This window comes from Scyliorhinus torazame, chromosome 3 (genome assembly GCF_047496885.1).
Source record: "Scyliorhinus torazame isolate Kashiwa2021f chromosome 3, sScyTor2.1, whole genome shotgun sequence".
Taxonomy (NCBI): domain Eukaryota; kingdom Metazoa; phylum Chordata; class Chondrichthyes; order Carcharhiniformes; family Scyliorhinidae; genus Scyliorhinus; species Scyliorhinus torazame.
The window spans coordinates 281,496,616-281,523,691 of record NC_092709.1 but is presented as its reverse complement, the minus strand read 5'-3'; the positions used below and the strand labels follow the sequence as shown (position 1 = coordinate 281,523,691).

The window sequence follows — 27,076 nt, the reverse complement described above, 5'->3', positions numbered from 1 at the left end:
AAGGAGCAGCAATCAAGTGGATTGCTTTGTCCTGGATTCTGTTGAGATTCTTGCGAGTTGTTGGAGCTGCATTCATCCAGGCAAATGGAAAGTGTTCCATCACATTCCTAACTTATGCCTTGTAGGTAGTGGACAGGCTTTAGGGGACCAGAAGGTGAGTCACTCGTCGCAAAGTTCCCAGCCACTGAACTGCTCTTGTAGCCACAGTATTTAAATGGATCGTCCAATTCAGTTTTTGGTCAATGGTATCCCTCAGTGGATTGCAAGTCGGGGATTCAGTGATGATAATGCGATTGAATGTGAAGAGGAAATGGTTAGATTCCCTCTTGTTGGGTATGGTCACTGTCTGGCACTTATGTGACGCACATGTTGTTTGCCACTTATCAGCCCAAGCCTGAGCATTGTTTAGGTCTTGCTGCAGATGGGGGCAGACTGCTTCAGTATCTGAAGAGTTGGATGGCTGCATTATCGGCAACATTATCCTCACCCGCTCCCCCACTCCCCACGCTGGTGGCACTGAGAACAATGAATAGTTGCTGGCCTCTGGATGGCCAGTAGCTCTGGGCAGGCGGTACTCCTGCTCTGTGGGAATGCCATCAGCTGTCCAGTTAAATGCCTGATTGCCAGTTAATGCAGCTGACCTTCCCAAAAAGATGCATTATAGGGTTGTCAGTATGGCCCTCGCCTATTTTAAATTCTGCCCTTTGTTCTGCACTCCTGCGAGAGACGTGCTCACTGGACATCATAGACGGGTAGGGCTTTTTTCTATCAACTCTTGCCCCCTTCCTCTTCCTCCCCTTTTCTAGCAGATTTTCCCATTCTGCTCATTCTCACTTCCATGCTGCAGTCCAAGGGGGTCAAAGTTGATGCTGAGCAAGTGAATGTGCAAAAGTTCCGTCAGAGTGTTTCAGTGTGTCACATTACTCACTGTAGACCATAGCAACTTCAAATAATTCTAAAAATCAACAAATACTATTACAATCACAAGGGCAAACAGAAATCAATCAGCATCTTGGCTGCAATGTAATTAATCACCAAGGCTTCGGAGACAGCACCTCCCAAACTGTGACCTTAATTGCTTCTAAGACCAAGGGAAGTTGGCCCATGAAAACATCAGGGAGAACTTTATGGCCTCTTCTGTGGCCTGTTTCCTGACAGAGGGCATTTAATCTGGCGGGAGGGTGGCCCCATGGTCGGATCTTCCTGCCCTGCCATTCAGTGAGGCTCTTAAGTGGCCAATTAGTAACAACTCAAGTGCCTCATCCCATTACCGCTGACATTAACCTTTGTTCAAAGGCACTCAGTTCCTCATCGAGAGACCCGGAATTGACAGTGGGGTGGTAGTGGACAGCCACCCACTTCCCTTGCTGCTGACCCTTTCTCACATGACCCTCACCCCAAGAAATCCCTCCCACCAGGACCTACTTTTGGCCTGGGCCGCTCCTCGATCTTGGGCTGCTGATGGTTGTTGTTCCTGCGGCAACCTCCCTGGTGACGCTGGTGAATAAAAGAGCTGCCGGCCTCCAATTGGCAGAGTTTATGCCCCTCTGGTACTTGATTTGGGATAGGTCCATCATTGGCCACTTAAGTCCCTGGGAAACAAGTAGTACTGGTGGACCTTCCCGAATAAGGAACAGGGGTCTCTTGTCAGCTCTCCAGCCAGAAGGCAAGACCCCGACACTTTTATAAAATGCCCCCCACCCTACCATGACCTGCAAGTTCCCTTCTGATCTAAACATCACGTTGACTTGGAACCTTACTGCTGTTCCTCACCTATTGCTCAGTCAAAATCCTGGAAATCCCTCTCCAACAGCACTGTGAGTGTACTTATACCATGCAGGCTGCAGAGTTTTAAGATGCGGCTCATTACCTTATTCCCAAAAGGAAAATTAGGGATGGGCAACAAGCAATGGCCTTGCGAGCATCAATTATGCCCCATGAATATAAAATATCCAGCAAATAACCTAAAAATCGTTCATTGTCCTTTTGAGAAGCATTGGCGGAGGATTCTTCCTGTATCTCTCTGTATATTCAGTTCTGCAAAATTGAGAAAGGGTATTGGTTGGAGTGTTATGGTCCAAATGGTACCACTGGTGTCAAATCAGTGTTTTATGTTGAATAATATCATGATGTGCCTTCCTTGTTTTGTTCTGGCAGGCATTTCCTGTTTGGATGCTACTGCCCCCATCGAAGAGACATCGATCACATCAGGAACCATGGATACTAATCTGCCGGGAAAATAGCACTCCTGGTGCATCAAAACGTCAATGTCTTTTCCCAGTAGCCCATGGGGACAAGGTGAGGGACCACTTATAAGTTTTACAGTTAAAGTAGGAACATAGGAATTAGGAGCTGAAGTAGGCAATTCAGCCCGTCGAGCCTGCTCCACCATTCAATCAGATCATGGCTGATCTCTTCCTGGTCTCAAATCCACCTCGCTGTCTGTTCCCCATATCCCTTTAACCCATTGTATTATCAGAAATATATCTATCTCATTCTTGAAACCATTTAATGACTCCACCGCACTATGGGACAGCGAGAAGTAGTTCCTCCTCATTACAGTTCTAAATCTACCACCTCTCAAACTATATCTGTGACCTCTCATTCTAGATGACCCCACAAGGGGGAACATTTGATTTATGTTTACTTCATCAATCCCTTTTAGTATTTTATATACCTCAATCATATCCCCTCTCATCCTGCTGAACTCCAGCGAATATATACCCAAACTGTTTAATCATTCCTCATACGTCAACCCTTCATCCCCGGAATCAATCTGGTGAACCTCCTCTGAACTGCCTCCAATGCCACCACATCCTTCCTCAAAGAGACGGAACAGCCAGCGAGCATTCCGCAATTCTGGGAAACAGTCTTCAAGAACGTGTATGTGCTCAGTGGCATGATACAGCAGCATGACAAACCCATATTAAAGAATCTACAAGATGTGAAAGTTAACTGGACAGAGAATGAGAAGCCGTGGAGCTTCTCTCTGGAGTTTAGGTTTGAGCCCCAATGAGTATTTTACAAATGAGGTGATCACAAAAGTATATCAGTTGGATTCGCGGCCGCTTAAATCATTCTGTGATGAACCAGAAACCATGGGCTGCACAGGCTGCAAGATTGACTGGAGGGAGGGTAAAAATGTTACGGTGAAAGCAATTAAATCTGAACCTGAAAGATCGAAACGCCCGCAGAACGGTCACAAATACAGTACCAAATTAATCGTTCTTTAATTTCTTCAGTCCTCCTGAAGTTCCACAGAGTGGAATGTTCAACCAAAGTTTGGCAGCCAAACTCAAGGCTGACTTTGAACTTGGCGGCCTACTGCGTGAACACACAATTCTGTGTGCAGTGTTATATTTTACAGGAGAAATGATTGCAGACGATGCTGAATCCAATGATGACTACTATGAATATATGTTTAAAGATTTTGAAGATGCAGAAAGCAATGGCGTGGAAGGTGAGGCAGATGAAGGACAGTATGAACTGCTTGTAGATCTTTTTCGCAGGAGCAAAGATGGGTTCAATGAAAAGCTCAAGAAGTGCTACTTCGGTAGTTTGGGCGCAATGACGAGGTGGTCACGGGGGACGCCCAGATGGTGCTGGACACTGAGAAGAGTGGGAGCTCGGAGATGGTACACTCAAAAATGAAAACTGCAATCGAAGCTGGTGGTACCACGGAGAACTAGCCACTGACTAAGCTTGAAACAGAAGATATCGTCCCAATATTAGAGAAGCTTGCTCCAGAGGTACTTGGTAACTCATTCCAGGCCTTTGAAATGATTCCTGTAGTCGACTCCCAGATTATCGGGGACATTGAGGATGAGTGGGAAGACACTGATGATGCAGACGATGACAGCAACTCTGATATTGAAGAGATTGACGACCCTGAGAGTGAAACAGCGGAGATCCTTGAGGACACTGAGGATGAATGGATTGGATTTGTTTATTGTCACGTGTACCGAGGTACAGTGAAAAGTATTTTTCTACGAGCAGCTCAACAGATCATTAAGTACATGGGAAGAAAAGGGAAGAAAAGAAAATACATAATAGGGCAACACAAGGTACACAATGTAACTACATAAGCAACTGCATCGGATGAAGCATACAAGGTGTAGTGTTAATGAGGTCAGTCCATAAGAGGGTTGTTTAGGAGTCTGGTAACAGTGGGGAAGAAGCTGTTTTTGAGTCTGTTCGTGCGTGTTCTCAGACTTCTGTATCTCCTGCCCACTGGAAGAAGTGGGAAGAATGGGAAGACATCAATGAGGAATACGATGATAGCAACTCTGATGTGGAAGAGATTGACAACTCCAAAAGTGAAACAGAGGAGGAGCTGATGACAATATCACTATGCAGCTCAATGGATCACTCATACATTCTTTAACTAGATAATGATGCCCCGACTTCCGGTTGCGGCTATGCAGAGCTAAGTCGCACGTTCAGCAGCTCCCGCTTAGAACGGACTTTTGGGCTCTTTTCAGGGCCCCCAATGGAATTGTATCGACATTTCCCGGTGTGGGAAGAAGACTTCAACATTCCCCCGACAGTGCATGGCTTGGACCAGGAGCGGGGCAACTAAAAAAGTGGTGGTGAACCCAAAGGTGTGAGGGAAGAAGTGCAAGATGGCGGCAGGCAGGGGCGCAGGTGCCGCAGGAGGTTATTCAGAGCTGCTTCAGGGAGCTCAAAGCGGACCAGCTGGAGCCAATGAAGGCTTCTATTGATAAGCTGCTGGAGACCCAGACAGCCCAGGGGGTGGCGATCCGCGAGGTCCGACAAAAGATCTCAGATAACGAGGACGAGATCTTGGGCCTAGCGGTAAAGGTGGAGGTGCTCCACAAGAAATGGCAGGAACGGTTCGAGGAGTTGGAGAATCGGTCGAGGCGGAAGAATCTGCGGATCCTGGGCCTCCCGGAGGGGCTGGAGGGGTCGGATGTGAGGGCCTATGTCGTCACCATGTTAAACTCGCTGATGGGAGTGGGGTCCTTCCAGGGGCCCCTCCCATTTGGCCAGCTATTTCAGGTCAAGAAATAGGCTAGAGCATCCCTTTGTATTTTCTCATATCTTTTTTCTATCTTAACTTTATTTGTATTCTCAGAAACTGATCAAGTGAAACGTTTTAAATAATATCCAATGTTAATACATTTGTTCCCCAATTATGCCACATACTCACACTGGATTGCTGCAATGCCTTTCCGCTGCTTGAACTCCTGCGCCACATGTGCGCGTACAATGTGACCAGGAACTCCAGGTGTCCCATCCTCCATTCACAGCTTCTGGACGATTTCCAACTGCCACACACTCACCATTAAAACACCACTGAAACACAAAATGATTTGCCTTGTTACACCAGGCAAATAACTGGACTGGACTAATTCATAGAACCAGGAGAGTGCACGGAATTAGATACTGACATTTTTTTCTAGAAAATTCTAAAAATGGATAGAAAGGTCCAGACATTGTGGGGGTTGAAGATTTTGACATACATGACAGCGATTTGTCAGACTCCAATGGAAATAAAAATTGGGAGAGATATAAAACAGACTCGCTATCATAAACAATTTGTCCCAACACTGTACAATCACATAAACTCAAGATCTGGGGCGAAATTCTCCGGTATCGGCGCGATGTCCGCCGATCGGCGCCCAAAACGGCGCAAATCAGTCGGGCATCGCGCCGCCCCAAAGGTGCGGAATGCTCCACATCTTTGGGGGCCGAGCCCCAACCTTAAGGGGCTAGGCCCGCGCCGGACGAATTTCCGCCCCGCCAGCTGGCGGAAAAGGCCTTTGGTGCCCCGCCAGCTGGCGCGGAAATGACATCTCTGGGCGGCGCATGAGCGGGAGCGTTAGCGGCCGCTGACGGCATTCCCGCGCATGCGCAGTGGAGGGAGTCTCTTCCGCCTCCGCCATGGTGGAGACCGTGGTGAAGGTGGAATGGAAAGAGTGCCCCCACGGCACAGGCCCACCCGCGGATCGGTGGGCCCCGATCACGGGCCAGGCCATCGTGGGGGCACCCCCCCGGCCCCAGGACCCCGGAGCCCGCCCGCGCCGCCTTGTCCCGCCGGTAAGGTAGGTGGTTTAATCTACGCCGGCGGGACAAGCATTTTAGCAGCGGGACTTTGGCCCATCCGGGCCGGAGAATCGCGTGGGAAGGCCCGCCAACTGGCGCGATTCCCGCCCCCGCTGAATATCCAGTGCCGGAGAATTCGGCAACCGGCATGGGCGGGATTCACGCCAGCCCCCGGCGATTCTCCGACCCGGCAATCTCGCCCCTGATTCCAAATTGAAATAATTTTATGTCCGACATAACTTGCCAACAGTATTGATAGGCTGGTGTTAATTTCAAATGAAGATGTTATGTTCCATGTCAGCTGCGGGAGACATCTTCAAACAGAGTCTACCTCAAAATGTATTGGGATAGATTCTCGGTTGGAGAGACTACGGGCGGGATTTTCCATCTGTTCATGGAAGCGGGATACTCCGGTCGCGTTGCAGTGAATGGGATATTTGGCTCAGCGCCAAATTCTCCGTCCTCGCTGGCACCAGTAGCAGGGCTGAGGCGCAATGGAAAATCCCAGCCTATGGCCAGGATTCTCTGTTTGGGACCCTGTTCTCTCGTCGGAGCTGGATTGCATGACTTTTGCAGTCCCTCTGTGTTCATAAAGCAGGATGGAATTCAGTGTTCCATGCCATGCCTGACTTGTCTCTGTTCCTTCACTGCCACTGGGGCAACATTCGAGAACTCCCTCCCTAACAGCATAGTGGGTGTACCTACAATTTAAGGACTGCAGCAGTTCAAGAAGGCAACTCAACACTACCTACTGAAGGGCAACAAGGGATGGGCAATAAATGCTGGCCTAGCCAGCGACGCCAACATCCTGTAAATTAATTTTCTTTAAATTATTTGGAGATCTTCGAAGAAGTAACAAATGCTGTGGCTAAAGGAGAACCAATGGATGTACTATACTTAGATTTCCAGAAAACATTGATAAAGTGTCAAAGCAACAGTTATTGTGGAAAATAAAAGCTCATGGCATGGAGGGCAACATATTGGCATGGATAATAGATTGGCTAGCTAACAGGAAACAGAATTGGCATAAATGAATGTTTTTCTGGTTGACAAAATGTGACGAGTGGTGTGTCACAGGGATCAGTGCTGGGTCCTCCACTCTTTACAATTTATGTAAATTATTTGGATAACAGTTTGATTGCTAAATTTGCTGATGATACAAAGATAGGTAGGGTAGTAAGATGTGAAAAAGATACCAGTAAGCAACAAAGAGATGGAGATAGGTTAACTCAAACAATCCATACAGTGCAGAAGCCAGCTAGTCAACCCATCAAGTCTGCACCGACCTTCTGAAAGAGCACCCTACCTAGGCCCAATCCCCCACACTATCTCTGCAAATCCACCCAACCATTGGACTTGAAGGGACAGTTTAGCGTGGCCAATCCACCTAACCTGCACATCTCTGGACTGTGGGAGGAAACCGGAGCACCTGGAGGAAACCCATGCAGACCCGGGGGAAAATGTGCAAACTCCACGCAGACAGTCACCGGAGGTCGGAATCGAACCTGGATTCCTGGAGCTGTGAGGCAGCAGTGCTAACCACTGTGCCACCGTGCCAAATGAGTGGGCCGAGACTTGGCAAGTGAGTATAATATGGCAAGTGTGAAATTGTGCATTTTGGTTGGAAAGCTTAAAAGGTTTATTACCTAAATGGTGAGAGAATGCAGAGCTGTGAGATGCAGAGCGATCTCAGGCTTGAATTTTACGAGTGGCATGCATGCCCGGCTGCTGGGACCGGAAGCAGCTATGTTTCTCGGTCCTGCCCGAGATCAAGTAATGAACACGATTCTGGGCGGGATTCTCCGGAATCCGGCGGGCGGGCCGTACCGGCGCCAAAGAGTGGCGTGAACCACTCCAGCGTCGGGCCGCCCAGAAGGTGCGGAATCCTCCAGTTGGCACAGGCGCGGGAGCGCCAGCGTGTTCTGGCGTGATCCCAGCGCAGGGATGTTCTTCTCCGCACCGGCCATGGCGGACCGTGACAGCGGCCGGTGCGGAGGGTAAGAGTGCCCCCATGGCACAGGCCCGCCCGCAGATCAGTGGGCCCCGATCGCGGAGCACGCCACCGTGGGGCCCCCCCCCGGGACCAGATCCCCCCCACCCCCCCTTCCCCGAGGACTCCGCAGGCCACCCGCAGAGCCAGATCCCGCCGGTAAGGACCTTGTTTGATTACACCGGCGGGACTGGCCGAAAACGGGCGGTCACTCGGCCCATCGCAGACCGGAGAATTGCCAACGGCCTCCGACCGGCGCAACACGATTCCTGCCCCCGCCCAAAAACCGGCGCCAGAGAATCCGGCAGCCGGCATCGGGGCGGCAGGCCGGGATTCACGGCGCCCCCCGGCGATTCTCCGGCCCGGCGGGGGGTCGGAGAATCCCGCCCATTATGTCCAGATTAAACAGGTTCAGAAAGAGCCAGTGGGATTGGCCGCTGGTGGGTGCCGGGTCCAAAGGTGACCCTGATTGAAGTTTAAAGATGGCTGCCAAAGGCCGCTGAAGACAGAGGAGGCATAGGGAGGTCTCCATCTTGACAGCTGCAGCAGAAAGACACTTCAGGTGGGCAACAAGCCCTCATTTCCTGGACGAGTATACGTGTGCTCTGGTGGAGGTGGCGACAGCCAGAAGGGTCATCCTCATACCAGGCCACCACATCTCAGCAAGAAGGCTGGGGCAGAGTTGGCAGCTGAGGACAGCGGGCATGACCTGTTCCGGTACATGTGTATCCACTGCCAGAAAATGTTTAATGACCTTCAGTGCTCAGCAATGATGAGTGAGCATTGTCCAGTGTTGGGGGTTGGGGAGGAACCTAGGAAGGGTGCACATCCATATTTGCAATCAAACTTGCAAGAATCAAGGAGTCGCAGAACACATCTCTACCCATGTATGTTACATCATAGAATCATAGTGTTCTACAGTACAGAAAACGTCCTTCGGTCCATTGTGTCTGCACCAGACAAAAACAACCATCTAATCTAATCCCATTCTCCAGCACTTGGCCCATAGCCTTGTGTGCCTTAGTATCGCCAGTACAAATCTAAATATTTCTTAAATGTTATGAGGGTTTCTGCCTCCATCACCCTTTCAGGCAGTGAGTTCCAGTTCAATCCTTCGGGTGAAAAATATTTTCCTCATATCCCCTCTGAACCTTCTTCCCTTACCTTAAATTTATTCTCCCTGGTCAGGAATCCCTCCACCAAGAGGATCATTTTCTCCCTGTCTACTCTATCTATGCCCCTCATAATTTAAAACATTTCAAGCATGTCCCCCCTCAGTCTCTTCTGCTCCAAGAAAACAACACCAGTCTGTCCAATCTCTCTTCATAACTAAAACTTTGCAGCCCAGGAAACTTCCTGGCAAATCTCCCCTGCACCCTTTTAGTGCTATCGCATCCCTCCTATAATTTGGATTCCAGAATGGAACACAATACTCTAGCTGTGGCCTAACCAATATTTTATACAATTCCAGCCTCCCTGCTCTTAAACTCTATGCCTCGGCTAATAAACCATATGCCAATTAACCACTGTATCCACCTCCTCTGCTACCTTAAGACACACCAAGATCCCTCTGGTCCTCGGTGCTTCCCAGGGTCTTGCCATTTATCATGTCTTGTCAAAGTGCAACACTTCACACTTATCCGGATTGAATTCCATTTGCCACTGATCAACCCATCTGACCAGCCCGTCTATATCCTCCTGTAATCTAAGGCTACCCTCCTCACTATTTACCACCCACCAATTATCGTACCATCCGCGATCTTACTGATCGACCCTCCTGCATTCATGTCGAAGTCATTGATATGAATCACAAACAGTAAGACCTGACACTGATCCCTGCAAAGAATTAGTGCAAAGGTTCCAGAGTGTGCCTCCAAGTAGCTGGAAACTATACAAAGGAAGTCAGAGTTGAAAGCATGTAGGGCTACAGGAGGCATTACAGAATAGGGAGATTGATTTGTAAACAAAGATGAGAATCTTTCATTCCAACCATTAGGAGATAGAAAGATCAGAGATCGATTCGCAAGATGTATGATTGGGCAAAGGTGCGGAATGAAGGATCAAATGTGAGGGGTAAGATGAGCTGACTTGATAAGAACTGTAACTCTGAAGGCCAACAATGATAAAAATAAACTCAAAATGTAAATTGGAAACTAGAAGGAAATAACAAAACCAGGTAGATATCTGTTTTTAAAGTATTTCTAGGGTAAGGTTAGGAAATATTGGATCAGTATATATGTTAATTAGTTAAATATATACTTTTGTATTAAAAATGAGAAATATTGGAAGGGAAAAAGAAATGCAAAAGTGATCAGAGGAAAAGCATTAAAATTAAGCTATGTTTCCAGTACACTTTAGTTACTGTAGCACTTTTGGGTTAATACTGCATTAATATCTGTTTCAGATATTTGGCAATTTCACTGTCGCTGTCTGTGAGCTGAAAACACAGAGGGAGCAAGCCAAGGGAGATAAGAGATTCTCTGGCCCTTTCCAACTAAGGGTCTGCACATTTATTTTATGTTACTTTTAAATCAAATTGCATGATATGTTTCAGCATCAAAGTGTTGGCCTGTGAATTTTCGTTACACTACAATGAATTTCAGAATCGTCATAAGGGCAAGAACAAAGAAACTATTCACTTGGATCCAGATGTAATAAGTTTATTTCCAAGAGCGGGCTGAGGAAAGATGAAAGTTATGTGGAGTTGTTACTTTGACAGTAACCTTTAGCTCATTCTCACTTCACCCCACATGGAGTTGAGAGTGACATTGAGGCAGAATTTGACTGCAGGTGGCATTAGGCAGCACCAGTAAAAATGAAGTCATTGGGAATCAGGGGGGAAACTCACCCCAGGTTGGAGTCTTACCTGGCACAAAGAAAGATGGGTGTAGTTGTTGGAGGTCAATAACCTCAGCCCCAACACACTGCTGCAGGAGTTCCTCAGAGTAGTGACCTAGGCCTGACCATCTTCGGCTGCTTCATCACTGACCTTCCCTCCACAATAAGGTCATTTGCAACCCCTCAGATAATGTCGCTGGCACCCAAATATGACAAGACCTGGCAACATTCAGGGTTGGGCTGATAAGTGGCAAGTAACATTTGTAGGATGGCACAGTTTGGGGTTAATGTGGGATGAGGAAAAATACCAGTCTTGCTATGATGTAGAGTCAGACAACAGTAGACTGTGTGTGGAGTGGAGTATGGGTGGCACGGTAGCACAGTGGGTAGAACTGTTGCTTCACAACTCCAGGGTCCCACGTTCGATCCCCGGCTTGGGTCACTTTCTGTGCGGAGGCTGCACGTTCTCCCTGTGTCTGCGTGGGCTTCCTCCGGGTGCTCCGGTTTCCTCCCACAGTCCAAAGATGTGCAGGTTAAGTGGACTGGTCATGCTAAATTGCCCTTAGTGCCCAAAAACGTTTGGTGGGGTTATTGGGTTACAGGGATAGGGTGGAGGCATAGGGTGCTCTTTTCAGTAGAAAGGCTGCAGAGGAGATTCACCAAGCTGTTGCATGGGCTAGAATGTTTCACCTATGATGAAAGGCTGGGTAGGTTGGGGTTGTTTTCCTTAGAGCAGAGAAGGGTGAGGGGGAACCTCATTGAGTTGTACAAAATTCTAAGGGACATAGATAGGAAGAAGCTTTTCCCTTTAGTAGAGCAGTTAATAACCAGGGGGCATAGATTTAAGGTAAGAAGCAGGAGGTTTAAATGAGATGTGAGGAAAATCTTTTCCACCCAGAGGGTGCTGGGAATCTGTAACTCACTGCCTGAAAGGGTGGCAGAGGCAGGAAGCCTCACAACATTTCAGAAGCAATTAGATGAGGACTTGAAATGCCAAAGCATACAAGGCTACCGACCAAGTGCTGGAAAATAGGATTAGAATAGATAGGTGTTTGATGGCCGGCACAGACATGATGGGCCAAGCAAACTCCCAGCCGTTCTCATCAGCAGGATCTTTTAAAAAAATACATTTTCATAGGATGTGGGCTTTGTTGGCTAAGCCAGCATTTGGTGCCTATCCCTAATTGTCCTTGAGAAGGTGATAGCGAGCTTCCGTTCCTGCCAACGGTGCACCCCTGCCGCAGATTTCCCGGTGGCGAGAGGCACATTCAATAGGAAACCCCGTTGACAATGGCGGGACCAGAAGATCGCGGCTCCGGACAGTGGCAGGCCACCCGGATTGCGCTTAATGTGGATCCCGCCCGCTGACTCGATGTGGCTCTATGAGCAGGACCTTGGAAATGCACATGGTTCAGGATTGCCAATAAACTGTTTATATTTAAACATACAAGCCTCCAGAGCTCTCTGAAACACCAGCCTCCAGAGCTCTCTGAAACACCAAACAAAATTAAAACACAGTGGCAGTGGAGGTTAGACTCTGAAATCCCAACAAGCAGAGGAAGAAACCCAGAATCTCAAAGCATGAGGCAATAAAGTAACTGAATCCTGACCTGAGAGACATGTGCCTAAATTGAAGACATAGTTGGCGATCACCAGAAAGGAAATTGAATACACAGTTGGAAAGCATCTAAGTGAAGAGTTCCATTACAAACTTGGAGGGATTTGTCTAGTGCAAGTTCACTGCCACAGACTGGAGTCCCAAGGAGCTGCTGCTGCTTTCGCTGCTGTTAAATGCTTTTGTCTGGGGAATAAAACCTGTTCGCTGGGCAGGTGGAGGCTGTCGCTGCCTCCATTAAGTCATTGATGGTGTGAACTGCACCTTTGCTGATCTGTGTCTTTTGTTTGGAGAATCTACAAAGCTGCCTACTATAATAATAATCTTTATTGTTGTCACGAGTAGGGTTACATTAACACTGCAATGAAGTTACTGTGAAAATCACCCAGTCACCAACTCCGGCGCCTGTCCGGATATGCAGAAGGAGAATTTAGAATGTCCGATTCACCTAACAAGGACATCTTTCGAGACTTGTGGGAAGAAACCAGAGCGCCCGGAGGAAACCCACACAGATACAGGAAGAACGTGCAGACTCCGCATAAACAGTGACCAAAGCAGTGAGTGACCCAAGCGGGAATCAAACCCGGGCGCTGTGAAGCAACAGTGCTAACTACTGTGCTACCGTAACTGGGAAGAGCACTGCACAGAGCTGCAGATTAAAAAGAACAACAGACTTGTAGGCTGAAAGACTCTGCCAGGGCTCAAGGAGATCCAATACCAGGCCTAATAGAAGACAGAGTCAAGGGACAAACCCAGAGCAAAGGAAAGGCTGAGTAAAATTCAAAAGAAAAAAAGGTTGCAAGGCAGCAAAAGAATAATACACGATGAAGATGAAAAGTCAGACCTGAGTGAAAGCAGAGTCAACAGACCGAGCCAAATCACAAGAAGAGTGAGCAAAGAAAAAAATACAGTAAATAAAAGTGATCATAGCGGGAGCCCACTGAACCCAATGAAGCGCTTCCGGTGCAGGGGAAAAAACTAGCTGCTGCGACACCATCTTGAAAAGAACGCTTTCTGCACTGACTTTATCAAAAGGTCAATGACATTTGAAATAGTAACTACAAGAAAAGAAAAACTCATGGATAGAAAATAAATCTTCCAGACCAGTAAAGGCTAAGGCAAGGGCCAAACCAGACCCAAAACTGGGAGTCTTGGAGTATAAGATTCTCAGATAACAGGAGTGAATCAAGTTCAGGTAAGAACTCAGAAGAAGTACAAGTTAATACATTTTTATACTAGTTTGCTGTATTTTCAGATGAAATAATCGTAAACCAAGGTACAGATGAATCCTCAACCATATTTGATAAGATATTATAAGCCTTTGACAATATTTTAAACTCCAAGAGGACAACAAAATACCCCAGAATGAGGGAGACAGAAGACCTCAGGTCAGGGAGCCAAAATTCTCCAGGCCATAGGGAACAATGCTCAAGCAAATACAAGATGGTCACAGAGCATGTCAGCACAATCAAGTGCATGGGCCAAAGAGTTTGGACTCTATTCTTCTTCCCTCAACTCAAAGTTTGGTCGTCTGGAAAATGATGGCGAGAAGCAAAATTAATTTATTATCACACTTTGAACGAACTGAAGAACCAGTTGGCTAAGACTCAGCACTGTACAATATTCCAGGAGGAAGCCAAGAGGTATGAGAAAGAGACTGAAGAGCTGAAGACCAGCTGAATGGAAAAGAAGAAGCATTGAAAGGAAAAGCTGTCAAACTTTCAAGGCTGCGAATGGATTATGAAGCCATAAGGAGCACAACACAAATCTGAAACAAGTTAAGACTTCGCTGGAGAGGGACCTGGCCAACAGTGGATCTAAAGTGAAGGCCATGTACAAAGATCCGCTGCTGACAGAGAAAGAAAAGACAGAATCACAGAATCCCTACAGTGCAGAAGGAGGCCATTTGGTCCATTGAATCTGCACAAACCCTGCAAAAGAGCACCATACCTAGGTTCAATCCCCCGGCCTATTCCCGTAACCACATAAATCCATCTAACTTTTGGACACTTACGGGCAATTTAGCGTGGCCAATCCGCCTAGCTTGCACATGTTTGTTCTGTGGGAGAAGACCGGTGCACCCGGAGGAAACCCACACAGACATGGGGAGAATGTGCAAACTCCACACAGATTCTAACCTCAGTTACCTGAGGTTAGAATCGAACCCAGGTCCCTGGTGCAGTGAGGCAGCAGTGCTAACCACTGTGCCACTACACCGCCCTAGAAATAGACTCAGACATTGCAAATCAGATGCCGAAGCTCAAGGAACAAGAAGAAAAAGCACCAGATGTTTCAAACCTAATGAGAACCACTGAGTTGTTATAAATGAAATGATGGGAGTTTATGACAGTGGAAATGAAGGTTCCATTTTTGAAACATCACCGTCCAGCAAGAACATGACAGACCTCACAGAAAAGGAAAAGCCAAGTCCACTCTAGGAATGACCGGAGTGAACATTCTCTCAGAAGGAACAGGATAAACCCACAGTGTCCAGAAAAGCAGACGAGTTGCTGACAAACACAGCTCGAAGGAGCGTAAAAGGTGAACCAAATGGAGATGAGAAGTACCAGAAACACCGAGTACTGCAATTTCAACACCAACCCGGCAAAGTTAACCTAAAGCGGCTAAAGCTACCACTTCTCCAATTGTGACAGGGGGAGATCGGGAAGAATTGCCAAGCCTCCAGACCATCCAAAATTTATGAAGTTAGAGATTTGGGCGGTGTGGGCTGGTTAGGGGGAAGGGATCATGTAATAACCCCTGCAAGGCCCATGAAGAAACCATAACTATCTCCCCATGGGGTTCGTGGAATTTTCATAGTAACTTCATTGCAGTGTAATGTAAGCCTATTTGTGCACTAATAAAGATTATTATTCTACCAGCTTCCCTGATAGTGGGTGGTGGCCCACTCAGCAGGGGTTCGTTCGATCATGCATAAAGGCCAACCCAAGGAAGGACAGCCATGTTGGTTGTCCCAATGATACTGTAAATGTAAATAGTTACTGCCGTGGGCAGACTTTATGTTAAGGTAAATAGATCCTTCTATAGAATCATAGAATTTACAGTGCAGAAGAAGGCCATGCCTAGGGTAGAGGGCGTATATGCAAAATTGGCTGGAGGATGCTCCTTTCCAAAACTTGATATGAGCCACCCATAACTTCAGCTGAAACTAGACTCCACATCGTGAAAGAATGCAACTGTGAAAACCCTCAGGGGATTATTCAAGTTCACTCGCCTCCAGCTCCTGAAATCTTCCAAAGGATGGAAGGCATACTTCAGGAACTCCCAAAGGTTTATTTATTATTATTTTTTAAAAAAAAATTTAGAGTACCCAATTCATTTTTTCCAATTAAGGGACAATTTAGCGTGGCCAATCCACCTACCCTTCACATCTTTGGGTTGTGGGGGCGAAACCCACGCAAACACGGGGTGAATGTGCAAACTCCACACGGACAGTGACCCAGGCCAGGATCGAACCTGGGGCCTTGGCATCATGAGGCAGCAGGGCTAACCCACTGCGCCACCGTGCTGCCCTTAGGACTCCCAAAGGTAGCAGTGTATTTGGATGATCTGTTCAATATGGGGACAACCGACAAGGAGCACATGGAAAACTTAGAGGAGGTTCTCAGATGATTCAACCCCAGGTTGGCGCTGGCCTGAAAAGAAGCAAATGCATTTTTAGAGCAAAAGCTGTGACATACTTCAGGTATAGTGGATAAAGGCGGTCTGTGGAGGAGAAGGTTCAGACCATAAAAGGGTCCTGACTCCAAGAAATGCCGCAGAACTCATCGTTGGGCCTTGTAAATTACTGTAGAAAATTCCTTCCAAACTTGGCCAATCTGTTGGCACCCCTGCACATCTTGTTAATGAAAAAACAAAAGTGGGTCTGGGGTACTCCACAGGAAAAGGCATTCGCTGTTGTGAAGAGGCAATTGTCATCCTGCCAACTACTCACCCATTTTGACCAATTCCAGCTGCTCCTCGTCCTCACTTGCAGCACCTCGCCCTATGGAATTGGGGTGGTGCTGAACCATAGATGGGACAATGACACAAAGCACCCGATAGCATTTGCATCCAGAACTCTGGAACTGATGGACTGCCGCTAGGCCCAGATAGAAAAGGGAGGTTTGGAGGTGGTGTTTGCTGTAAAACATTTCATCAGTATGTTTGTGGGCGACCCCTCTTCATAATCACTGAATCACTGGGGCTGTTTAGCACATGGCTAAATCGCTGTCTTTGAAAGCAGACCGAGGCAAGCCAGCAGCACCGTTCAATTCCCGTAACAGCCTCCCCGAACAGGCGCCGGAATGTGGCGAGGAGGGGCTTTTCACAGTAACTTCATTTGAAGCCTACTTGTGACAATAAGCGATTTTCATTTTCATTTCATTTCATTCAAGCCTCTGCTGGGACTCTTTAAGGAGGACAAGGGGATTCCCCCCATAATCTCGGCCCAAATTCAGCACTGGGCTAGCAGCATATGAATGTACTTTTCAGCATCACCCAGTGGCCCAGATAGCACATGCTGACGCCCTCAGTCGTCCCCCACAGCCTGAGAGTCCCCTGTCTCCACTATTGGCATACGAAGTGTAGCGATGTTAATCTTTTTGGCACTCTGCCGGTGACAGCCGTACAGATACGTGCATAATGCAGAAGGACCCCAAATTGGCGAAGCTCCACCACATGTTGTTGCATGGCGGATTACAGGAGAGCCCCCAGCAGCCCGATGTCCAAAAGCAGCAGGAACTGAGTGTCGAAGATGACATCCTCCTGTGGGGAGCTCGGGTGGTCATCCCTCCACCGGGCCAAGAACTGATCCTGCAAAATCTACACAGTGGCTTCAAAAAAGATGCTGGCTCAAAGCTACATTTGGTGGCCTGGAATCGATGGAGACATCAAACAAGTCATGCTCAGTTGCCCGGCATATCAGGAACTCCATAAAACCTGACTTGCAGCCTCCCTCCACTCCTGGGAATGGCCAGGGTGTCTCCAGATAAGACTTCATGGTGGTTTCACCAGAGCTTTATGAGGTCCATGTTTCTTATCCTTATAGACGCACATTTCAAATGGCTCGAGGTCTATAAGATGGCCTCTACCACATCAAGGGCCATTACCGAGAAATTAAGATGTTCATTCAGCATTCACAGAATCCCTGAACTCTCGTCACTGACAACGAGCTACTGTTTGCCAGTAAATAATTTTCTATGTGCACACTTACAAACGGCATCAGACACATCTGAACCACCCCGTACCACCCATCTTCTAATGGCCTGGCCAAAGTGCAAGTTCAGACATTTAAGAAAGGCATACGGAAGCAGATCACGGGCTCTCTGGACATGCGAGTGGCAAGGTACCTTTTTATCCACAGGACTAAGCAGCACGTTAAAACAGGGGTGGCACCAGAGGAGCTGCTGATGGGCCGGCGCCTCAGAACCATCTTCCTAAACCTGGACAGGAAAGTAGAGCTGCAGCGTATCATGATCACAGGACACCAGGGTGGCATTTCCAACTGGGAGCCAAGGTTTCTGCCTGCAATTTCAGAGATGGTGCACTCTGGCTCCCAGGGGTCACACGGGAGAGAAATAAGCCTGTCTCATACAGGGTTAAGGTCCAAAGGAAGACCCTCCGTAAATATGTGGACCACCTGAAGAAGCGAGAGCCCAGTCAAGGGGGCATCCTACCAGTGACAATATCCACCTAGCCAGGATCCGGTCCTTAGCCAGGGCATGCATCCAATCGTGGCCCACGTCCAGACCATCAGGACGAAGATGACTGTGGCTCAGAAATGAACGCTGAGGTAATGTCATGTCCAGGGGCCGGGATCCCACTTATAGCCCTCTGGAGATCGTCTCAGAAAAGGCTGTCTACCAATCATTATACGTCACCCGACGTAGGCCCAGACCCAGCGCAGGTAGAACCACAGACCCCTGTGAAGTGGTGCAGAAGGCCCCCTCAGATGGTTGCAGAGGGAGACCTTCGGATTGGGGGGGGGGGGCTTGTGTAATGCCCCCATGTGGCCCACGGGGAAACCGTAATTCATCTCCCCATCAGGCTCTTGGAATAGGAGCTTCCCTGGTAGTGGATAGTGGACCACTCAGCTGGGGCTCATAAGATCGAGCATAAAAGCCGGGCCGAGCAGGGTCCAGCATGTTGGTCGTCCCAACTAGGAATGTGAAGTGTAAACAGTTACTGCCATGGACAAAATTTATATGAAGTTAAATAAATCCTTTGTTATTCCTATCACTGGCTTCCTGGTCATTAAAGATCACAAGTAAAACAAAGGTTGTATTGTAAAGGCAGCACGGTAGCATAGTGATTAGCACAGTTGCTTCACAGCTCCAGGGTCCCAGGTTCGATTCCCGGCTTGGGTTACTGTCTGTGTGGAGTCTGCACGTTCTCCCCATGTCTGCGTGGGTTTTCTCCAGGTGCTCCGGTTTCCTCCCACAGTTCAAAGAAGTGCAGGTTAGGTGGACTGGCCATGCTAAATTGCCCTTAGTGTTCAAAAAGGTTAGGTGGGGTTACTGGGTTACGGGGAGGGTGAGGGTGTGGACTTGGGGAGGATGCTCTTTCTAAGGGCCGGTGCAGACTCGATGGGCCGAATGGCCTCCTTCTGCACTGTAAATTCGATGAAATTCTAAATATATTTGGGTCAGGACTTGAGGGATGTTTTTTCAGCAGAGTATGGGTTAATGTGGTGTTGGGGAACAGTGCCACCCATGATCTGATATGGAGAGTCTTGTGATAGTAGACTGTCTGTTGAGTATGAGGGTTTGGCATGGAGGCAGCAGCCCCTGCGCAGCCATACTTTTGAAATGAACATGGTTAAGCATATATATATAAACGGTTTATGTTTAATCATATGAGCCTCCAGGCCTCTTATGTAAAACATCAAATCATCTTTACAATAACATTCATGCCACCTTCAACAAGAGAGGAACGAAGCATTTGGAGTTGTGCAATAGATGCTGACCTTGCCAGCGGCACTCAGAGTACATGCATGAATAAAACAAAACTTTGGGGGAAAAAATCATTTAATTTTAAAATTGCAAATTTAAAATTCACTCTTCTGGGTGAATAGGCAGCAGGTGGGGAGGGTGACCAGCACTATCATCAATAATTAATATGAATTAACTAATCTCACAATTCCATCTGAATATGACTGGAAAGACTTTGTTCTGCCTTACTGCAATTGACAGATCTCATTTTGCGGATATTTTTCTGAATACAGTGGGTGTTCCACCAGCCCCTTCAGTCAAACAGCCGAGGCAGCTCTGCTATCATGTGCATGCTTGTGAGTGATAGGTTAGGATAGCTGAGTTCAGAGCCCTCCATTCTTCAATCATACATGTCCAGCTGAGGACGAACCATTGGGACTCTACCTGAGCATAGGTCAATACTTATAACAGAGGAGGGAATAATAATAAGGGTGGGAGGGGGGCAGTTTTTCTTCTTGTATGTTGAATTTTACTCTTTCATGCTGTTTTTTCAACTGAAAACTAATGACTTAGTCATAGGTTCATGCACAGCACATCGGCCGGGGATGGGGGTGGAGGGGTGACCTCCACAGAGCTTCATGCATATCACATCCAAAGTTATGCTTATTTAGAAATATTTAAAGATTTAAAGACAGGACGAGAGGTATGTAACGGGTGTGTAAAAGTTTTATATGTCAATTTATTATTGAATTTGTTGCAGAAATATTGCTGGAGCTGTTAAAAGGATTGACAGGCCATATCGCAACTGGTGATGTTTTAAAGCAGTCAGCAGCGAAACCTGGGTCTTATTTTTCATTGCATCCAACACCTTGAAGTATTTAACACTGAAGTCGGGAGCTGTCAAGCTTTAATTTAGAAGCTTACATAAATGATACGGCAGAGCTTGCACTGAATGTTTTCTCAAATAAAATGGCATCTTTACAAAAATAAATTGAAATATCCTCTGAGTTTTAACATTTGAAGTGCAGCCAAGGCAATTCAAACCACAGTGTAGACATATAAGGGGTAATTTTTCAGGCTCACACTACTAGCAGAGAACACTGCTTCCTCCATTCGCTCATAAATAGTTGCATGGAAGAGAAACCACAGGAAGTGCACCTATAATTTCCCATCATGCATGGCTAACGGCACAGACTCATAAAAATACCTCCCATCGTATTGGCTGTGATAATCTCTTTTGGAACTACATGAAGAAAATAGAGGAATATTAGTCTGATTCTTCATGACAGTGTGTTTTGGACCCTGGCTACCTTGCTAGTGAAAGGAGAGCATTGGAAGTTCTTCCAGGCCCATAGGATCATTACAGCACAGAAGGTGACCATTTGATCCATCGATTTCTTGTCGACCCTCTGTAGAGCAGTCCTTTCATTCCCATTCCCCTGCTTTATTGCCACAGCCCTATAGCTTAGTATCTCATTCTAGAATTTGGAAGGGCAGCACGGTGGCGCAGTGGTTAGCGCTGCTGCCTCACGGCGCCAAGGTCCCAGGTTGGATCCCGGCTCTGGGTCACTGTCCGTGTGGAGTTTGCACATTCTCCATGTGTTTGCATGGGTTTATCCCCCACAACGCAAAGATGTGCAGGGTAGGTGGATTGGCCACGCTAAATTGCCCCTTAATTGGAAAAAATGAATCTACATTTTAAAAATATAATTCTAGAATTTGGATGTGCAAGGATGAAGGTTGGGGGAGGTCAGCCCCTCTGTGCTGCTCCCCATCATTGTCTTTCTGCTACAGTGAACATGTTGGTGAATGATAGCTCTGATTTCCCCCCTCGCACAGTCTAATAAAATTTCACATATGAAAAATGGCTACTTGAATGAGAAAGCAGACTCTAGCTGGTATCTGTGATTCTATACCCCAACATGGGTCAACAGCTTCAAGAGAGGGGCAGATAACAATAAGGGGAATTTTTCAAGCTTGGGAGGGAGGAGTCCTATTTGTGTCCTTATGTAAGCATATGGCCGCAAGAGGCTAGGATTATAAAATCGTAAGAAATAGGAGGAGGAGGAGGCAACTCAGCCCCTCTATGCTTCTCCACCAGTCGATTAAATCATGGCTAATCACTTTGTGGCCTGAGCTCCAGTTTCCTGTCAGCCATCCTCCATGACTCTGCCTCCCCCTCCATGAACCTGACTCTCCCTCCATGACTTTGACTCCGCCTCCTTGACCCTGACTCCCTTGTAGATCAGTCAGGCTGCACCAGGAGGGAGTCAAACATGTAGCAGGGCAGGAACTGCTTTGCTTAAGACCTTTAAAAATGTGAGCCTGGTGTAATTGTGGTTGGCATGAAAGAATTAAGCATTTGAAAGGATTCTTGCTGTGTTTTTCATTCCGCACCGTATCCTGTAATAATAAGCTGCGGCCTGCAATGACATTTGTACATCATCATTTTATGGAGCTAAGATTCTAAAGCACACATGTATTTTAAAATGAATCGATAACGATAAGAATGTGGATTATGTGTGAACTATTTTTAATACACGTGGGAGAACACACAAACCTGTTAGAAATGAAGACAATAAATTAGTTCAAATTAAATTAGGCCGACACTTGAGCAAAATAAATTTACAGGTTTGTGGGAATAAAGCAGGGGGATGGGAATGAAAGGACGAGACTGCAGAGGGTCGACAAGGGACCCGATGGGCCAAATGGCCATCTTCTGTGCTGTAATGATTCTACGGCCTGGGTTTCCATGGAGGTTCAAGGAAACAGGACTTGTCCTTTTTCACAGGGTTCCAGTTCATACTGCAGATTATGAGGCGTGATGGAGTTCAGTGAGGAGCGTGGGTGCAGAGGTGGCCTGGTTAGAAGGCTTGCCTACATTCTCCAATGGAGCAGCCCAGTTTTCAATGTTATTAAAATCTCCCCCCCACCCACTTCCATCCACTCCATGCACCCTCAAATCCCCAAGCCACCATGTATCCTCCATAAGCTCTCATCCAGTACACATAGGTATAGTCCTCAGAGTCCATAAATAGCGACGGGAATTATTTTAAATTCTACTGCAAAAAAACCTGCGACAACATAACAGAATTCTCATTCCAAAGGTCTGTCATTGACAGACAAGAAAAAAGCTCCTCAACTGGAAAAAAGTTTCACTCTTTAGCAACCTTTAATTGTATAAACAAACAACCATGTACTTGGAAACCACATCAAAAACTGAGTATGTTATTACAGCCTCATAAACTGTAATTCATTTCCCTGATCAGCTCAGTCAACAGAAATGAGTACTGCAACAGTTTTTGGAACTCAGCCAAACATTTATAATAGCCACAATCCATCAAAGCCACTGCAAGAGCCTGAAATTGAAATAACTGAAATCCTCACTATTTCAAAGCAGATTTGCGTGTTAATTAAATCCCGACCCCCAGTGCCACCCCCTCCCCCCGCGAAAAAAACACCAGATCAGTATTTAATGACCATTCTGGGAATTTGTTCAGTGGATGATGGCCTTTCATGCAAAAATGTACTCAAGAAACAAATCACAATACGTAAGACGATTGTGAGATTTTACCCAGAATGTTGTGCTGGAAAATCACTTCTCCTATTGATGAGGAGAGGCCATGATGAAGAGAGAAGTCACAAGAATGAGTCTATAATCTGGAGCAGGGAAGATGGATCTAAACTTGGTGAAGGGGAAAAAATAAAAGAGCTCGGAGAAAGAACATGAGGGCACTGATGGAGGAAGTCAGTAAAATACAATTGAAGAATAGTCGTTGGTCTGTGCACTCAAAGATATTTTAAAACAACTGTGCTTTCCTCTCGACTTGACTATTCCAAAGCACTCCCTTCACTTTCCATTCCCTGTAAATCTGTCACCCAAAACTCACACCAAGTTCCATTCACCTGTGACTCCTGTGCTGACTGGCCTACATTGGTTTCCAGTTGAGTTGTATCTTGATTTTAAAAATGACATATTCGATTTCAAACGCCTCCATTGATTTTTTTTCCTCCCTATTTCTGTAATCTCATCCATTTTACTAAGGTAAAGGCACAATATAAATATAGATTGTTGTTGTTCTTATTCACAGACCAAAGATTATTGCAATATTTGAATGAGTCACAAATCTAAAATGGTTAAGTAAAGTAATTTACAGGCATATACATTGTTATAGATTGTAATGTGGGTTTTTGTGCAACTTGCCAAAAAGTAACCTGAAACAATGATATCTATTTATTTGAGTAAAAATATATCTTCAATGTTTAGTTTTGATTTCTACTAATCTTGAAGTTATAACTGCCTGTCTAATTTAGTGATTGTTTTGACTGCCAAGGAAAATCTTTGAGGCTGTTGGCAGGCTCAGCATTGAATGTAAACACAAAACTGAATTTCAGTTTCACCAGAGAGACGTTGCCAGTTCATTTCTCATCATCAGTGCCAACAAGATCTTTCTTCTCCTTAGGCAGAACCTCAAAGTCGAAGATGACTTGCTTCCATACTAAAAATGCATTCTCAAAGAGATCACTGGGGAAATGCACCACTACAAACTGGGTTGTGATTGCTTAATACGTAATATTTTGCTCCAGCTAACAGGAAAGAAAATAGGACAATTTTTCAAATCATTTTCTGACTGGTTACATCTAAGTTAATGTGACCAATCTAAAAATCCATCCTATTCAAGTTTGAATTCATGCCAATTTAGTAGCCGTATATATTTCACAGAATCAGGGAATCTTTATTGTGCAGAAGGAGGCCATTCGGCCCATCGAGTCTGCACTGGCTCTCTGAAAATGCGTTCCACCCCGTCCCATTCACCTGAATTATCTGTGTAACCTTGATAATTATTTATTTCAGATAGCAATCCAATTCCCTTTCGGATACCTTGATCAAACCTACCTCCATCACCTTTTCAGGAAGTTTGTTCCAAACTCCAATTAGCCTTGGATATAAAAAGGTTTTCCTCACATCACTTTTACTCCTTTTGCCAATTATGTTAAATTGGTTCTCAAGTGGGAACACACTTTCACAATTTACCTCGTTCACACTCCTTAGGATCTGTTAAATCTCCTCTAAGCCTTCTTTTCTTTAAGGAAAACAGTCTCAATCTTTCCAATAATCAAACCTACAGTTCTGTATCCCTGGAATTATACTTGTGAATCTTCTTTGTACTCTCTCCAATGCCTTCCCATTCTTCCTCAAGTATGGCGCCCAGAATTGGGCGCAGTACTCCAGATGAGGCCCAAATACAAATTCAAGATGACCAACTCACTCTTGTATTTAATTCCCCTTTTAATAAAACCTAAAGTATTGCAGGCTTCATTAACTGCTGTCTCAACCTGCCCTGGCATCTTCAATGACTTAAGTACATATACACTGAGACACTGAGATCCCTCTGTTCCTACGTGTCTTTTTGAGTTTCCCCCTTTATTCCATACTGTCTCTCCATATTCTTCTTGCCAGAATTAATCACCTCACACTTTTCTGCATTGAACTTCATCTGCCACTTGACTGCCCAATCCATGAACATTTCCATGTCCTTTTGAAATTCAAGACTATCCTCATTTCAATCTTGGTATCATCTGATAATCTTGTCTGCATGGGGTTCCTCCGGGTGCTCCGGTTTCCTTCCACAAGTCCCGAAAGACGTGCTTGCTAGGTGAATTGGACATTCTGAATTCTCTCTCAGTGTACCCAAACAGGCGCTAGGGGATTTTCACAGTAACTTCATTGCACTGTTAATGTAAGCCTACTTGTGACACTAATAAAGAGTATTATTATTAATTTTGAAATCATGCCCTGAACACCACTGTCTAGGTCATTGATATATTTCAGGAAGAGCAAGAGTCCTAATACTGACCCCTGGGGGACTCCACAAATCTGAATAACATCCATTTATAACTACTCTCTGTTTCCTGTCATTCAGCCTATTTCTTATCCAAGTGCCTACTTTACCTTTTATTCCGTGAGCTAGGATTTTGCTCACAAGTCTGTTGTGTGGCACTGTGTCAAATACCTTTTGAAAATCCATATGCACCACATCAACGACATTGCCCTTATCAACCTTCTCTGTTACCTCCTCAAAAAGCTCCAGCGAGTTAGTTAAACATGATTTTACTTTCATGAATCTATGCTGATTTTCCTTAATTATCTTGTACAGTTCAAAGTGGCTATTGAATTTGTCCCGAACTATAGATTCCAGAAGCTTCCCTACCACTGAAGTCACACTAACTGGTCTGCAATTGAGAACACAATTTAAACTGTATTTTATGACTTCAATTTTAATAACAGTGTTAATAACACATACACAACAATAAGCCGGGCAATAAACTATCTTGTGTATAGCTGCAGTTCATTCTTTGATTTCACTACAATTCCAATAGCCCAAACGACCTGTGCTTTTTAAATGTTGCTTTGCAGCAACATCCTGTTCTGTGATCTCAATTTCCCTCAACCTGCCCCACTGAACGGAGAGCCAACCCCAACTCAGGGGGACCAGCTTGTTGGAGCTGTGTGCTTGGAATGGGTGGTGGTTGAACATTGTGGGCGGAAAGATTTCTAAGTTAATTTGTGGCTGTGGGTTTTTGAGGCATTTTCCTGCCAGCTCTGCCGGCGAGTTCCCCACTGCAGGCCAACGACACTTAGGGCCTGATTCTCCAGCCTCGGTGTGCTCTCGCTTGAGCGAAAGAAGGCATGTGAATAGCGGGAGAGGCGGAAAGTGAGAACCGCACCAGGCGCCAAACAGTTTGTGATGCAACTGGCCGACTCCCCTAAGCGAAATTGGAATCTCGCCATAGCGTGACGAGAAACCAAATATCACCACTTAAGCCCTATTTTCATACCATTAACGAGAGCCACCCCATATACAACAGTCTCCAATCCTTACACGGCCTCCCCTGCATGTTGTCACGCTGGCACCGATTAGTACTCCTTTTGATAATGTGAGCCTGGAGGGAGGGCTTCTGTGGGGATCTGATGAGGTGAGTAGCCATTTTTGCTCACAAGCAAAGAGCCTGGGGGTGCTGGACATGGCAGCCCAGTGCTCAGCTGGTGGTGGGGGTGCCTCCGCAGAGGTGGGCCACCATGGGAGGGTGGCGGGGAGGTATTGCAGGGCAATCAGCGGGAACCCGCTCGTGGCACCACCAAGCCAACCCCTGGATCGTGCCTACCCTTTCCAGGGGCAACTCCTGTCCTTGCCCCGCCGACCACCCATAACCCCACCGACTGCCGAGGTCTCTGGCTGTGCGGCTGAAGGCTATTGCTAATAGAGAATTGGCAATCGTGGTTAAGTGAGCACTTCACACATCCCAAGTGGATTCCCGTGGGTGGGCGGACCATGTAGCATGTGGGAGTTATTGCCTAGCATCCATTCACACCTTGATGCATGGACACTGTGCCTGAACACTGCAGGAAGCAACACACCAGATGCAGCAGCCAACATCGAACACACATTGACTGGGCCCCTGCACCATGGACATTTCCATGACCAGAAGATGGGTGTGTGCTCTGGGGAGCGGACGAGTGCCCAGTCAAGGTAATAATAATAATAATCCTTATTAGTGTCACAAGAAGACTTATATTAACACTGCAATAAAGTTACTGTGAAAATCCCCCAGTCACCACACTCCAGCGCCTGT

The 27,076-nt window shown here is 46.4% G+C and overlaps 1 protein-coding gene across 1 annotated transcript in view; it reads right to left on the bottom strand.

The window, feature by feature from the left end:
- LOC140409143 (A disintegrin and metalloproteinase with thrombospondin motifs 12-like) overlaps positions 1-27,076 on the bottom strand; it is a 951,810-nt gene that overhangs the window by 474,141 nt on the left and 450,593 nt on the right. The window contains exon 11 of the mRNA XM_072497322.1: positions 5,171-5,316. Coding sequence (XP_072353423.1) covers positions 5,171-5,316 — 146 coding nt within the window. The remainder of the gene's footprint in view (positions 1-5,170; positions 5,317-27,076) is intronic.